Source organism: Oncorhynchus tshawytscha, linkage group LG07 (assembly GCF_018296145.1).
Source record: "Oncorhynchus tshawytscha isolate Ot180627B linkage group LG07, Otsh_v2.0, whole genome shotgun sequence".
In the NCBI taxonomy this organism is placed as follows: Eukaryota; Metazoa; Chordata; class Actinopteri; order Salmoniformes; family Salmonidae; genus Oncorhynchus; species Oncorhynchus tshawytscha.
The window spans coordinates 24225612-24241853 of NC_056435.1; the positions used below are offsets into that span (position 1 = coordinate 24225612).

Genomic DNA, 16242 nt, shown 5'->3' on the forward strand with positions numbered 1-16242 from the left:
ACTGTTAGCTTGTTAGCACAGGCCTGCTAACCGTCTGAATCGCCGCGTCCCAAACACTCACCGGACCCATATTTACTTCCTATCTCTTCTTGATTTTTAATCTGTTTATACCTTTCCGGAAACCTGCCTCACCCAATGTGATACGGAATCGCTATTATTTTAAATTTTTTAGAACACACTCAAGAACCTCCAGAAGCTAACCAGCTAACTAGCTACAAGCTATTTAGTCATTGTTAACTTTTTTTTTTTTCAACCTGGATAACACTCGCCAGTCCAGCTTCCCTTGCCCCATCCACCGCTGCCCCTGGACACTGATCTCTTGGCTACATAGCTGATGCACTCTGGACTGTCCATTAATCACGGTACTCCATTCTGCTTGTTTATGTTTTATCTGTCGGCCCCGTTGCCTAGTCAACGCCATTTTACCTGCTGTTGTTGTGCTAGCTGATTAGCTGTTGTCTCACCTACTGTTTAAGCTAGCTTTCCCAATTCAACACCTGTGATTACTGTATGCCTCGCTGTATGTCTCTCTCAAATGTCAATATGCCTTGTATACTGTTGCTCAGGTTAGTTATCATTGTTCTAGTTCACAATGGAGCCCCTAGTTCTACTCTTCATACCCCTGATAACTCCTTTGTCCCACCTCCCACACATGCGGTGACCTCACCCATTACAACCAGCATGTCCAGAGAGACAACCTCTCTCATCATCACCCAGTGCCTGGGCTTACCCCCGCTGTACCCGCACCCCACCATACCCCTGTCTGCGCATTATGCCCTGAATATATTCTACCATGCCCAGAACCCTGCTCCTCTTATTCTCTGTCCTCAACGCTCTAGGCGACCAGTTTTGATAGCCTTTAGCCGCACCCTCATACTACTCCTTCTCTGTTCCGCGGGTGATGTGGAGGTAAACCCAGGCCCTGCATGTCCCCAGGCACCCTCATTTGTTGACTTCTGTGATCGAAAAAGCCTTGGTTTCATGCATGTCAACATCAGAAGCCTCCTCCCTAAGTTTGTTTTACTCACTGCTCTAGCACACTCTGCTAACCCTGATGTCCTTGCTGTGTCTGAATCCTGGCTCAGGAAGGCCACCAAAAATTCAGAGATTTCCATACCCAACTATAACATCTTCCGTCAAGATAGAACTGCTAAAGGGGGAGGAGTTGCAGTCTACTGCAGAGATAGCCTGCAAAGTAATGTCATACTTTCCAGGTCCATACCCAAACAGTTCGAACTACTAATTTTGAAAATTACTCTCTCCAGAAATAAGTCTCTCACTGTTGCCGCCTGCTACCGACCCCCTCAGCTCCCAGCTGTGCCCTGGACACCATTTGTGAATTGATCGCCCCCATCTAGCCTCAGAGTTTGTTCTGTTAGGTGACCTAAACTGGGATATGCTTAACACCCCGCCAGTCCTACAATCTAAGCTAGATGCCCTCAATCTCACACAAATCATCAAGGAACCCACCAGGTACAACCCTAACTCTGTAAACAAGGGCACCCTCATAGACGTCATCCTGACCAACTGGCCCTCCAAATACACCTCCGCTGTCTTCAACCAGGATCTCAGCGATCACTGCCTCATTGCCTGTATCCGCTACGGAGCCGCAGTCAAACGACCACCCCTCATCACTGTCAAACGCTCCCTAAAACACTTCTGTGAGCAGGCCTTTCTAATCGACCTGGCCCGGGTATCCTGGAAGGACATTGACCTCATCCCGTCAGTTGAGGATGCCTGGTCATTCTTTAAAAGTAACTTCCTTACCATTTTAGATAAGCATGCTCCGTTCAAAAATGCAGAACTAAGAACAGATACAGTCCTTGGTTCAACCCCAGACCTGACTGCCCTCGACCAGCACAAAAACATCCTGTGGCGGACTGCAATAGCATCGAATAGTCCCCGGGATATGCAACTGTTCAGGGAAGTCCGGAACCAATACACGCAGTCAGTCAGGAAAGCTAAGGCCAGCTTCTTCAGGCAGAAGTTTGCATCCTGTAGCTCCAACTCCAAAAAGTTCTGGGACACTGAAGTCCATGGAGAACAAGAGCACCTCCTCCCAGCTGCCCACTGCACTGAGGCTAGGTAACACGGTCACCACCGATAAATCCATGATTATCGAAAACTTCAATAAGCATTTCTCAACGGCTGGCCATGCCTTCCGCCTGGCTACTCCAACCTCGGCCAACAGCTCTGCCCCCCCGGCAGCTCCTCGCCCAAGCCTCTCCAGGTTCTCCTTTACCCAAATCCAGATAGCAGATGTTCTGAAAGAGCTGCAAAACCTGGACCCGTACAAATCAGCTGGGCTTGACAATCTGGACCCCCTATTTCTGAAACTTTCCGCCGCCATTGTCGCAATCCCTATTACCAGCCTGTTCAACCTCTCTTTCATATCGTCTGAGATCCCCAAGGATTGGAAAGCTGCCGCAGTCATCCCCCTCTTCAAAGGGGGAGACACCCTGGACCCAAACTGTTACAGACCTATATCCATCCTGCCCTGCCTATCTAAGGTCTTCGAAAGCCAAGTCAACAAACAGGTCACTGACCATCTCGAATCCCACCGTACCTTCTCCGCTGTGCAATCTGGTTTCCGAGCCGGTCACGGGTGCACCTCAGCAACACTCAAGGTACTAAACGATATCATAACCGCCATCGATAAAAGACAGTACTGTGCAGCCGTCTTCATTGACCTTGCCAAGGCTTTCGACTCTGTCAATCACCATATTCTTATCGGCAGACTCAGTAGCCTCGGTTTTTCGGATGACTGCCTTGCCTGGTTCACCAATTACTTTGCAGACAGAGTTCAGTGTGTCAAATCGGAGGGCATGCTGTCCGGTCCTCTGGCAGTCTCTATGGGGGTGCCACAGGGTTCAATTCTCGGGCCGACTCTTTTCTCTGTATATATCAATGATGTTGTTCTTGCTGCGGGCGATTCCCTGATCCACCTCTACGCAGACGACACCATTCTATACACTTTCGGCCCGTCATTGGACACTGTGCTATCTAACCTCCAAACAAGCTTCAATGCCATACAACACTCCTTCCGTGGCCTCCAACTGCTCTTAAACGCTAGTAAAACCAAATGCATGCTTTTCAACCGATCGCTGCCTGCACCCGCATGCCCGACTAGCATCACCACCCTGGATGGTTCCGACCTTGAATATGTGGACATCTATAAGTACCTAGGTGTCTGGCTAGACTGCAAACTCTCCTTCCAGACTCATATCAAACATCTCCAATCGAAAATCAAATCAAGAGTCTGCTTTCTATTCCGCAACAAAGCCTCCTTCACTCACGCCGCCAAGCTTACCCTAGTAAAACTGACTATCCTTCCGATCCTCGACTTCGGCGATGTCATCTACAAAATGGCTTCCAACACTCTACTCAGCAAACTGGATGCAGTCTATCACAGTGCCATCCGTTTTGTCACTAAAGCACCTTATACCACCCACCACTGCGACCTATATGCTCTAGTCGGCTGGCCCTCGTTACATATTCGTCGCCAGACCCACTGGCTCCAGGTCATCTACAAGTCCATGCTAGGTAAAGCTCCGCCTTATCTCAGTTCACTGGTCACGATGGCAACACCCATCCGTAGCACGCGCTCCAGCAGGTGTATCTCACTGATCATCCCTAAAGCCAACACCTCATTTGGCCGCCTTTCTTTCCAGTACTCTGCTGCCTGTGACTGGAACGAATTGCAAAATCGCTGAGGTTGGAGACTTTTATCTCCCTCACCAACTTCAAACATCAGCTATCTGAGCAGCTAACCGATCGCTGCTGCTGTACATAGTCTATTGGTAAATAGCCCACCCATTTTCACCTACCTCATCCCCATACTGTTTTTATTTATTTACTTGCTCTTTTGCACACCAATATCTCTACCTGTACATGACCATCTGATCATTTATCACTCCAGTGTTAATCTGCAAAATTGTAATTATTCGCCTACCTCCTCATGCCTTTTGCACACATTGTATATAGACCCCCCCCCTTTGTTTTCTACTGTGTTATTGACTTGTTAATTGTTTATTCCATGTGTAACTCTGTGTTGTCTGCTCACACTGCTATGCTTTATCTTGGCCAGGTTGCAGTTGCAAATGAGAACTTGTTCTCAACTGGCCTACCTGGTTAAATAAAGGTGAAAAAAATACAAAAATAAAAAATAAAAAAGTTGGCCGGATGTCCTTTGGGTGGTGGACCATTTTTGATACATATGGGAAACTGTTGAGCGTGAAAACCCCAGCAGCTTTGCAGTTCTTGACACACACAAACTGGTGCGCATGGCATCTACTACCATACCACGTTCAAAGGCACTTAAATATATTTTTTGTATTTTATTTTTTCATTTACAGCAAAAGTACCACAAAAAGGTAATTCAACCCTCCCCACTGGCCAAAATAATACAGCACAAAAATATAAAACACAACATAGAACAATTTCTACGATTTTACTGAGTTACAGTTCATAAAAGGAAATCAGTCAATTGAAATGAATTCATTAGACACTAATCTATGGATTTCATATGACTGGGCATAGGCCCATCCACTGGAGAGCCAAGCAATCAGAAGTTTTTACCCACAAAAGGGCTTTATTACAGACAGAAATACTCCTCCGTTTCATCAGCTGTCGTGGTGGCTTGTCTCAGACGATCGCGAAGATGAAGAAGCCGGATGTGGAGGTCCTGGTCTGGAGTGGTTATCCACATAGTCTGTGGTAGAAGTCGACCGATTAATCGGAATGGCCGATTAATTAGGGCCGATTTCAAGTTTTCATAACAATCTGTAATCTTTGGACACCGATCATGGCCGATTACATTGCACTCCACGAAGAGACTGTGTGGTAGGCTGACTACCTGTTATGCGAGTGCAGCAAGGAGCCAAGGTAAGGTGCTAGCTAGCATTAAACTTGTCTTATAAAAAACAATCAATCTTAACATAATCACTAGTTAACTACACATGGTTGATGATATTACTAGTTTATCTAGCTTGTCCTGCGTTGCATATAATTGATGCGGTGCCTGTTAATTCATCATTGAATCATAGCCTACTTCGCCAAACGGGTGAACGGGTTGCACCAATGTGTACCTAACCATAACATCAACGCCTTTCTTAAAATCAATACACAAGTATATATTTTTAAACCTGCACATTTAGTTAATATTGCCTGCTAACATGAATTTCTTTAACTAGGGAAATTGTGTCACTTCTCTTGCGTTCTGTGCAACAGAGTCAGGGTATACACAGCAGTTTGGGCAGCCTGGCTCGTTGCGAACTGTTAAGACTATTTCTTCCTAACAAAGACAGCCAACTTCGCCAAACAAGGGGGATGATTAAAAAAAGTGCATTTGCGAAAAAAGCACAACTGTTGCACGAATGTACCTAACCATAAACATCAATGCCTTTCTTAAAATCAATACACAGAAGTATATATTTTTAAACCTGCATATTTAGTTAAGAAATTCATGTTAGCAGGCAATATTAAACTACAGAAATTGTGTCACTTCTCTCACGTTCATTGCACGCAGAGTCAGGGTATATGCAACAGTTTGTGCCACCTGGCTCATTGCAAACTAATTTGCCAGAATGTTACGTAATTATGACATAACATTGAAGGTTGTGCAATGTAACAGGAATATTTAGACTTTTCCGTATTTCACAATATTTAGACTTTTCCGGTTCCGTATTTCACTGAAAGAATAAACGTTTTATTTTCGAAATGATAGTTTCCGGATTTGACCATATTAATGACCCAAGGCTCCTATTTCTGTGTGTTATTATGTTATAATTAAGTCTATGATTTGATATTTGATAGAGCAGTCTGACTGAGCGGTGGCAGGCAGCAGCAGGCTCGTAAGCATTCATTCAAACAGCACTTTCGTGCGTTTGCCAGCAGCTCTTCGCAATGCATTGCGCTGTTTATGACTTCAAGCCTATCAACTCCCGTGATTAGGCTGGTGTAACGAATGTGAAATGGCTAGCTAGTTAGAGGGGTGCGCGCTAATAGCGTTTCAAAAGTCACTCACTCTGAGACTTGGAGTAGTTGTTCCCCTTGCTCTGCAAGGGCCGTGGCTTTTGTGGAGAGATGGGTAACGATGCTTCGAGGGTGGCTGTTGTCGATGTGTTCCTGGTTCGAGCCCAGGTAGGGGCGAGGAGAGGGACGGAAGCTATACTGTTACACTGGCAATACTAAAGTGCCTATAAGAACATCCAATAGTCAAAGGTATATGAAATACAAATGGTATAGAGAGAAATAGTCCTATAATTCCAATAATAACCTCAACCTAAAACTTCTTACCTAGGAATATTGAAGACTCATGTTAAAAAGGAACTACCAGCCTTCATTTGTTCTCATGTTCTGAGCAAGAAACTTAAAAGTTAGCTTTTTTTACATGGCACATATTGCACTTTTACTTTCTTCTCCAACACTTTGATGTTGCATTATTTAAACCAAATTTAACATGTTTCATTATATATTTGAGGCTAAATTGATTTGATTGATGTATTAAGTTAAAATAAGCGTTCATTCAGTAGTTGTAATTGTCATTATTATAAATACATTTAAAAATAATATATATATATATATATATATATATATAAATAAATAAATAATACATTTTTTTATTTATTAACCGGTAGCGGCTTTTTTGGTCCTCCAATAATCGGTATCGGCGTTGAAAAAAAATCACAAATCGGTCGACCTCTAGTCTGCAGTTGTGAGGCCAGTTGGATGTAATGGCAAATTCTCTAAAACGATGTTGAAGGTGACTTATGGAAGGTGACTCCACGTGTCTTTCAAATTTAAGTCTGTCACAAATGATAAAGTACATTTGGCCAACTCAGTCGATGAGGTTAATTTAGTTGAGGATCCAGCATCGGATCCAGACAATTTAAGTCGACCCTAACTAAAAGTATTCCCTGAAATTATGAATAAAAATTTAATTAGGTGCATATACATTTAGCACGGTTCAAGACGCAGTACACATTCTTCCATGGACCACTACATAATGTCCCAGTGGATCAATAACTGTTTTCGTTACATAGAAGGGTAAATTCTTATTGATCAACACAGCTACTGCCAGTGTCGTTGTGTTAAATGAAGAGGCAAAGACCTGTCCCACCCATTCGCGCTCAAGTCTTATGGGTCTGCCTGTTCAATGTTTTTCTTGTATAAAAACGCAACATGGGTCTTTATCTTTTTCAAGTACATAAGCACTCATTTTCGTTTAACAGGTCCATTCAGTCCATTAACTTTCGATGATGTACGATTTACCATCTTAGCCATATTGTTCACTCAGGACATTAATGAAAATGTCAGGAATATGTCCCTGCTCTGGTGACAACAAATAGCTCGTTTACATGGATAGTGGGAGCTTACATCACTGGTGTCTCCTTAGCAAGTAATTCTCTGTCCACCATGGACGATTCTCATCGTTGCAGGTTGAAGCAGTGCAAAGGGGATATTCTTGGAGGTACGTTCTTTATTCACCTGATAGAATTCCTTCCTACATTTGACCATCCTGGGAATCACTTCTGGACAGAATCCGTTGTGTAGGATCACTCCCATCTCCTTGAAATGTTGGGCCGCGGTGCTGAAAACTCTCTCGTCCTGGTACACTATTTAGTTGAAGTCGGAAGTTTAAAATCACTTAGGTTGGAGTCATTAAAACTAGTTTTTCAACCACTCCACAAATTTCTTGTTAAACTATTGTTTTGGCAAGTCGGTTAGGACATCTACTTTGTGCATGACACACAATTTTTCCAACAATTGTTTACAGACAGATTATTTCACTGTATCACAATTCCAGTGGGTGAGAAGTTTACATACACTAAGTTGACTGTGCCTTTAAACAGCTTGGAAAATTCCAGAAAATGATCTCATGGCTTTAGAAGCTTCTGATTGACTCAAATGATGTCAATAAGCCTATTGGAGGTATACCTGTGGATGTATTTCAAGGACTACCTTCAAACTCAGTACCTCTTTGCTTGACATCATGGGAAAAATCTAAAGAAATCAGCCAAGACCTCAGAAAACAAATTGTAGACCTCCACAAGTCTGGTTCATTCTTGGGAGAAATTTCCAAACGCCTGAAGGTACCACATTCATCGGTACAAACAATAGTACGCAAGTATAAACACCATGGGACCACGCAGCCGTCATACCACTCAGGAAGGAGAAGCGTTGTGTCTCCTAGAGATAAACGTACTTTTGTGCGAAAAGTGCAAATCAATCCCGGAACAACAGCAAAGGACCTTGTGAAGATGCTGGAGGAAACGGGTACAAAATGATCTATATCTACTGTAAAACGAGTCCCATATCGACATAACTTGAAAGGCCGCTCAGCAAGGAAGAAGCCACTGCTCCAAAACCACCATAAAAAAGCCAGACTACGGTTTGCAACTGCACATGGGGACAAAGATCGTGCTTTTTGGAGAAATGTCCTCTGGTCGGATGAACAAAAAATAGAACTGTTTGGCCATAATGACCATCGTTATGTTTGGAGGAAAAAGGGGGAGGCTTGCAAGCCGAAGAACACCATCCCAACCGTGAAGAACGGGGGTGGCAGCATCATGTTGTGGGGGTGCTTTGCTGCAGGAGGGACTGGTGCATTTCACAAAATAGATGGCATCATGTGGGAGGAAAATTGTGTGGATATAGTGAAGCAACATCTCAAGACATCAGTCAGGAAGTTAAAGTTTGGTCACAAATGAGTCTTCCAAATGGACAATGACCCCAAGCATACTTCCAAAGTTATGGCAAAAGAGCTTAAGGACAACAAAGTCAAGGAATTTGAGTGGCCATCACAAAGCTCTGACCTCAATCCTATAGAAAAGTTGTGGACAGAACTGAAAAAGCGTGTGCGAGCAAGGAGGCCTATAAACCTGACTCAGTTACACCAGCTCTGTCAGGAGGAATGGGCCAAAATTCCCTCAACTTACTGTGGGAAGCTTGTGGAAGGCTAACCGAAACATTTGACCGAAGTTAAACAATTTTAATGCAATGCTACCAAATACTAATTGTATGCATGTAAACTTCTGACCCACTAGGAATCTGATGAAAGAAATAAAGGCTGAAATAAATCACTCTACTATTATTCTGACATTTCACTTTCTTAAAATAAAGTGCTGATCCTAAAAGACCTAAGACAGGGAATTTTTACGAGGATTAAATGTCATGAATTGTGAAAAGCGGAGTAAATGTATTTGGCTAAAGTGTACGTAAACTTCCGACTTCAACTGTATATACACAAAAGTATGTGGACACCGCTTCAAATTACTAGATTCTGCTATTTCAGCTACACCCGTTGCTGACATGTATATAAAATCGAGCACACAGCCATGCAATCTCCATAGCCTAACACTGACAAGACAAACGTAGAATTGTTTGTGTGTTATTTGTTTAGGCAGACGTCTATTGTTGTGACTTAGATGAAGCTCGGATCAAAATTCATGCTCAATTAATGCAGAAATCCAGGTAATTCCAAGGTCCACTGTATGTTAGACAGATAGTATAGATACTGTACACCGTCAGTCAGCACTTACTGTATGTCCCAGGCCAGCCATACAGTGGAGAAATGTCCCCAGCCCAGCTTCCTGATCACATGGTATCTTCCATTGAACAGGTCTCCTATCTTCACATGGTGGTAACCTCCTGCAATAGTAACATATGGTAGTTGGTGTGTGTGACTGTGTATGGACGTATTTAACTTTAACCAGTCCCCACAAGAATAGTAAGCAAAAATTTCACCAGCTCGGAACACTTACTTGTTCACCGGACGTGCTACCTTGTCCCAGACCTGCTCTTTTCGACTCTCTCGCACCTGCTGTCTCTTAACTGAATGATTGGCTATGAAAAGCCAACTGTCTTTTACTCCGGAGGCGCTGACCTGTTGCACCCTCTACAACCACTGTGATTATTCTTATTTGACCCTGCTGGTCAACTACAAATGTTTGAACATCTTGTCCATGTACTGTTATAATCTCCAGCTGGCACAGCCAGAAGAGGACTGGCCACCCCTCAGAGCCTGGTTCCTCTCTAGGTTTCTTCCTCGGTTCCTGCCTTTGTAGGGAGTTTTTCCTCGCCACCATGCTGCTACATCTGCATTGCTTGCTGTTTGGGGTTTTAGGCTGGGTTTTTGTAAAGTAATTTGTGACATTGGCTGATGTAAAAGGGGCTTCATAAATCAATTTGATTGATAGATTATTAGTCGCCACGGGGTCAAATGCTACTTTTAGGGGGTTAAGGTTAGAATTAGGTTAGGTTATGGTTCGGTTTTTGGGTTAAGGTTAGGTTAAGAGTACAGGTTCGGGAAAAAATTAGATTTTGAATGGGACTGAATTGTGTTTCCCCCCCAAGCGCTGTACAAGAGTGTGTGTGTGTGTACACAGTGTATCATACCTCTACAGTAGTCGTTGGGATCCTCCTGCTCCTCGTCATCAGAGCCCAGTATCTCCTCATCCTGGTCTGGGATAGGAGAGTCATTCTGCTTGGACGCACCTCCCCGCGGTGCAGGGTCTGGTCTGGAGAGAGAGAGAGAGCAGGGTTATTGTAAATGAGCCTTTTCCGTTAACTTGGGATTGAGGCGTATAGCTGCTGGATCTACACAACCGATGTCATGGGACGTGGTTTCATCTTGACATTCTACTTTTAAGGTCGGAAAACGTGACATACTTTAATATATATGTCCCTTTGGTGCTCCCTGAAGTTGGGAGGTCAGGCCTCTAAATAGTACCCTATCGACAGCTGTGATGCCTTTGTACATTCAATCAAATCGGCCTAAATGGCAATAGGCCAAAGTGATAGAGGAATCTGTGTCTGCATCCCAAATGGCACCCATTTATAGTAAACATCTTTTGGCCAGGGCTCATATACAGTAACTGTCTAAAGTTTGGACACACCTACACATTCAAGGGTTTTTCTTAAATATTTTGGTATTTTCTACATGGATTCACACATGGATTCATGAAGTAACCAAAAAAGTGATAAACAAATCAAAATATTTTATATTTGAGATTCTTCAAAGCCACCCTTTGCCTTGAAGACAGCTTTGCACAATTTATTTTCTTCTTAATGCGTTTGAGCCAATCAGTTGTGTTGTGACAAGGTAGGGGTGGTATACAGAGGACAGCCCTATTTGGTAAAATACCAAGTCCATATTATGGCAAGAACCGCTCAAATAAGCAAAGAGAAACAACAGTCCATCATTACTTTAAGACATGAAGGTCAGTCAATTTCAAGAACTTTGAAAGTTTCTTCAAGTGCAGTCGCAAAAACCATCAAGCGCTATGATGAAACTGGCTCTCATGAGGACCGCCACAGGAAAGGAAGACCCAGAGTTACCTCTGCTGCAGAAGATAAGTTCATTAGTTACCAGCCTCAGAAATCGCAGCCCAAATAAATGTCTCACAGTTCAAGTAACAGACATCAACATCAACTGTTCAGAGGAGACTGAGTGAATCAGGCCTTTGTGGTCGAATTGCTGCAAAGAAACCACTGCTAAAGGACACCAATAATAAGAAGAGACTTGCTTTGGCCAAGAAACACAAGCAATGGACATTAGACAGGTGAAAATCTGTCCTTTGGTCTGATGAGTCCAAATTTGAGATTTTTGGTTCCAGACGCTGTGTCTTTGTGAGACGCAGAGTAGATGAACGGATGATCTCCACATGTGTGGTTCCCACCATGAAGCATGGAGGTGGCGGTGTACTAGTGCTTCGCTGGTGACACTGTCTGTAATTTATTTACAATTCAAGGCACACTTAACCAGCATGGTTACCACAGTATTCTGCAGCGACACGCCACCTATCGAGTTTGAGCTTATTGGGACTATCATTTGTTTTTCAACAGGACATTGACCCAACACACCTCCAGGCTGTGTAAGGGCTATTTGACCAGGAAGGAGAGTGCTGCATCAGATGACCTGGCCTCCACAATCACCCAACCTCAACCCAATTGAAACGGTTTGGGATGAGTTGGACCGCAGAGTAAAGGAAAAGCATCCAACAAGTGCTCAGCATATGTAGGAACTCCTTCAAGACCGTTGGAAAAGCCTTCCAGGTGAATATGGTTGAGAGAATGCAAGAGTGTGCAAAGCTGCCATCAAGGCAAAGAGTCGCTAGTTTGAAGAATCTAAAATATATTTCATTGTTTAACACTTTTTTGGTTACAACACTACTACTACACTACTAGAAAATTGTAAAAATAAAAATAAACTTTAATGAGTAGGTGTGTCCAAACTTTTGACTGTTTTTCTATGTTTGGTGTTGTCGATGTTTGATGCTGTAAACTTGGGAAATTGCTCTCAGTTGATCACTTCCTGTCATGATAACTTGGTTGGTACAGGCGAGCACTTCAGCAGTGGAGCTCAAATGATTGCTCTCGGTCTCATGGAAATAGTTGGTTTTTAGCTGTATATAGTCAACTAACTAGTTGTTTTGTCTTGTTCCTACCGAGTTAATTCATATGTTAATGACCCAAGCAAAAACAGTTGTGTGTAGCGGTAAATTTGGGCTGCGCTCAAGCAGCGTCAACTTCAGCTGTCACTTTCACTAGCTAGCCGTACAGACAAGACAAGTTTTAATGTCACATGCACAAGTACAGTGAAATGCCTTTCTTGCAAACTCAAAACCCAACAATGAAATAATCAATAGCAATATATTACAAAAAAGAGAAATAAGAATAAGGAAAATTAAATGCATAATAAAGTAAGTAAGCATACTCTATACAGGAACTGCGGTGGTCATAGCGGGCATTCTTGTACTTATTCCTGTCTTCGGCCGTAGCACGAGGGTTGTCTACGATAGCTCTGTGTGTGGGAGCCCTGCTCTTCAGTTTAGCGCCAACCTCTGTGTTAATCCTGAGCTTTTGATTGGGGAAACAGTGAACCCACACCGTGGGTACCACATCGCCGATGCATTTTCTAATGAAGCCGGTGACGGAGGTGGTTAGCTCGTAAATGTTATCGGCGGAGTCTTTAAACATATTCTAATCAGCGCTAGTAAAGCAGTCCTGTAATTTCTCAACATAGAAAATTGCGGGTACTGTTGTAACTTTAATGTGTTACAAAGTTAATGTTTAAGTTTATTCTTTGAGCTGTATCTAAAGATATTTCTTTAGATTTATTTGCATATGTAATTGTATTGGGTTGTGTTGAATTACGCTTTTTGACTGCAAGTCCCAGAATGCCTTGCGAGAGGAATGAGAGATAACGCGCCAATTATGTGCAGGTGCGAGTGATTGTGGCTGATTTTCCGATAGCATCTTACCTGCATTGCTCTGTACCAAAACAAAGTTGTTAAATGTAACATGAACAAGTATTATTACTAAAAGAAGCTTTCGTATCAAACCCGACGTCCCGAGTCATTACTTTGAAGTTAGTTCATCTAAAAGGTACTTCCTGTTTCAAATTCTGCTTGTAAACAGGAAGCATGAGTACATAGTCTTGATCTGATTTGCCAAATGGCGGACGAGGGAAGGTCTTGTATGCACGTTTGAGGGTAGAATAGCAGTGGTCTAGGACTTTGTCACACTTAGTGGCGTTGGAGACGTGTTGATTGAAGTTGGGCATCATGTGTCTATAATCGCGTGCAGCTTCCGCGTGTAGGTTTTCCTGCTTGTTTATAGCCTTGTACAATTTGTTAACTTCTTCGATTTAGGGGGCGCTCTTTTAATTTTTGGATGAAAAACGAGATATTTTGTCACGAAAAGATGCTCGACTATGCATATAATTGACAGCTTTGGAAAGAAGACACTCTGACGTTTCCAAAACTGCAAAGATATTGTCTGTGAGTGCCACAGAACTGATGTTACAGAAAAAACCCAGATAAAAATACAATCAGGAAGTGCCGCATTTTTGAAACCGCCTCATGGCAATGACTCCTTAAATGGCTGTGGAGGAGCTAGGAGTCAGCTTACCTTTTCGACGTTTTCCCCGAGGTGTCTGCAGCATTGTGACGTATTTGTAGGCATATCATTGGAAGATTGACCCTAAGAGACTACATTTACCAGGTGGTCGCTTGGTGTCCTCCATTGCAATTATTGCGTAATCTCCAGCTGCAGTACTTTTCTGTTTGCTACTGAGGAGAAACCCAACTGCCACGAAGGATTTATCATCGAATAGATATGTGAAAAACACCTTAAGGATGATTCTAAACAACGTTTGCCATGTTTCTGTCGATATTATGGAGTTAATTTGGGAAAAAGTTTGGCGTTGTAGTGAATGAATGTTTTTTTTTCTTAACCAAAAGTGATGAACAAAACGGAGCGATTTCTCCTACACAAATAATATTTTTGGAAAAAATGAACATTTGCTATCTAACAGAGTCTCCTCATTGAAAACATCCGAAGTTCTTCAAAGGTAAATGATTTTATTTGAATGCTTTTCTTGTTTTTGTGAAAATGTTGCCTGCTGAATGCTAGGCTTAATGCTATGCTAGGCTATCAATACTCTTACACAAATGCTTGTGTAGCTTTGGTTGAAAAGCATATTTTGAAAATCTGAGATGACAGTGTTGTTAACAAAAGGCTAAGCTTGTGTTTCAATATATTTATTTCATTTCATTTGCGATTTTCATGAATAGGAAACGTTGTGTTATGGTAATGCACTTGAGGCTATGATTACGCTCCTGGATACGGGATTGCTCATCGCAAGAGGTTAAGCGCCAGCTTGCTATTTCTATTGTCCCGAGGTGAAAAGTATACAGCAGTCAAAATTACAGTTGAAAACTCCCTCGGGAGATAGAAGGGTAGGCATTTGACCATCAGGTATTGCATGACAGAATAATAGAATTAGCACACCAATTGGTGTAGATGAAGAGGCAAACCCCCCCCCTAATTTCCCTGACTCCATTGTACTCTCCACCCATCTAGTTGGATAGCCGTGGGGGGTATCTTGTCCGAGAGCCATGTTTCTGAAAAGCAAAGAATATTGCAGTCGGTAGCAAATCCTGGATCGGAGGTCATTCATCGTATTATCAAGTGACTGTACATTAGCCAGTAGAATGGAGGGAAGAGGTGGCCAGTTTTCCCTTCGCATTAATCTCATTATCCCCATCGCTTGCCTCTGTAACGCCGGCATTTCCGCTTGGGCAGCCCAAAAATTTGGTCAGAATTAGAGCCCAGGGGAGATGAGTCAAAGTAGAAGCCGGAATTGGGGTAAGTAACTGCCGATCTGATGTTCAAAAGTAACAATAACAGATATATTGTGAAAATAGAGTTAAAATAAACAAAATAGCAATGTTGGGTCGGAGCTTGCAAAACTGTGGCCATCCAGTATGGCGTCATCTTGGACTTCTAACCACTGAAATCAAGGCTAGAGTAATTTGTGTTTATCTGTTTGGCATGTTTGCTATGTGCAGAAATTCATAGGCTACACATTGCCTCGTTTTCACATTATTGTACAGCTTAGCTGTGTAAGGTAGATGCCCGTGCAGTGGAGCTCATAGCCACCATGGTTCTACACCTGCATTGCTTGCTGTTTGGGGTTTTGGGCTGGGTTTCTGTACAGCACTTTGAGATATCAGCTGATGTAAGAAGGGCTTTATAAATAAATTTGATTTGATGAGTTGGATATTTGTTTACATAGCCAGCTAACAAGTTGCTTGTTTTGTCATGTTTCGACCGATGCAATTCATGTGGAAACTGTCCCAGCTTCGTAACTAATCAGCTAACATTGGCAAACTCTGTAGTTCTTTTGTCAGGCAAGAAAGCAAGAATTCATTGGCGAGGGAGCAGGGTTTTGGAGTTGTTTTTAAAAGTGCTAGGAACTTATATTGTAATAGAATATCTTGTAATGGAATACAACAAAATAGGCGGGGTTGATCATCTTGAACAACCGAGGTGCTATTACAATTTTGGACGCAATGGGCACCTCTTGAAGGCAAAAAAAGTTGTGGCTTGTTTTAAATCGCATTGCCTATAGTAGGACGGAAAGACAGCGCACGCAGTTTAGACAGATTATTGTTGAGTTGGGATTGTCAGTGAAAATAAACTTTTTCCACATTTTATAACTTTACAGCCTTACTCTAAAATTTATCAATCCATACACAATATCAAAATGACAAAGCAAAAACAGGTTATCATCCATTTTGGTCAAATGTTGAAAAAAATATACAACTGAAATATCATTAACATAAGTCTTCAGACCCTTTACCCTTTACTCAGTCCTTTGTTGAAGCACTACTTTACTCAGTCCTTTGTTGAAGCACTTTACTCAGTCCTTTGTTTGGCAGCGACTAAAGCCTA

At 42.5% G+C, this 16242-nt stretch overlaps 1 protein-coding gene across 3 annotated transcripts in view; it reads right to left on the minus strand.

Annotated features, from left to right (window-relative positions):
- Nucleotides 1-16242, minus strand: part of srpk1b (SRSF protein kinase 1b) — a 62884-nt gene that overhangs the window by 22880 nt on the left and 23762 nt on the right. For all 3 annotated transcript variants that reach the window (XM_024426449.2, XM_024426450.2, XM_024426451.2), the window contains 2 exons: nucleotides 10399-10520; nucleotides 9543-9651 (listed from right to left, as the gene is read on the minus strand). In XM_024426449.2, the coding sequence (XP_024282217.1) occupies nucleotides 9543-9651; nucleotides 10399-10520 (231 nt within the window). The remainder of the gene's footprint in view (nucleotides 1-9542; nucleotides 9652-10398; nucleotides 10521-16242) is intronic.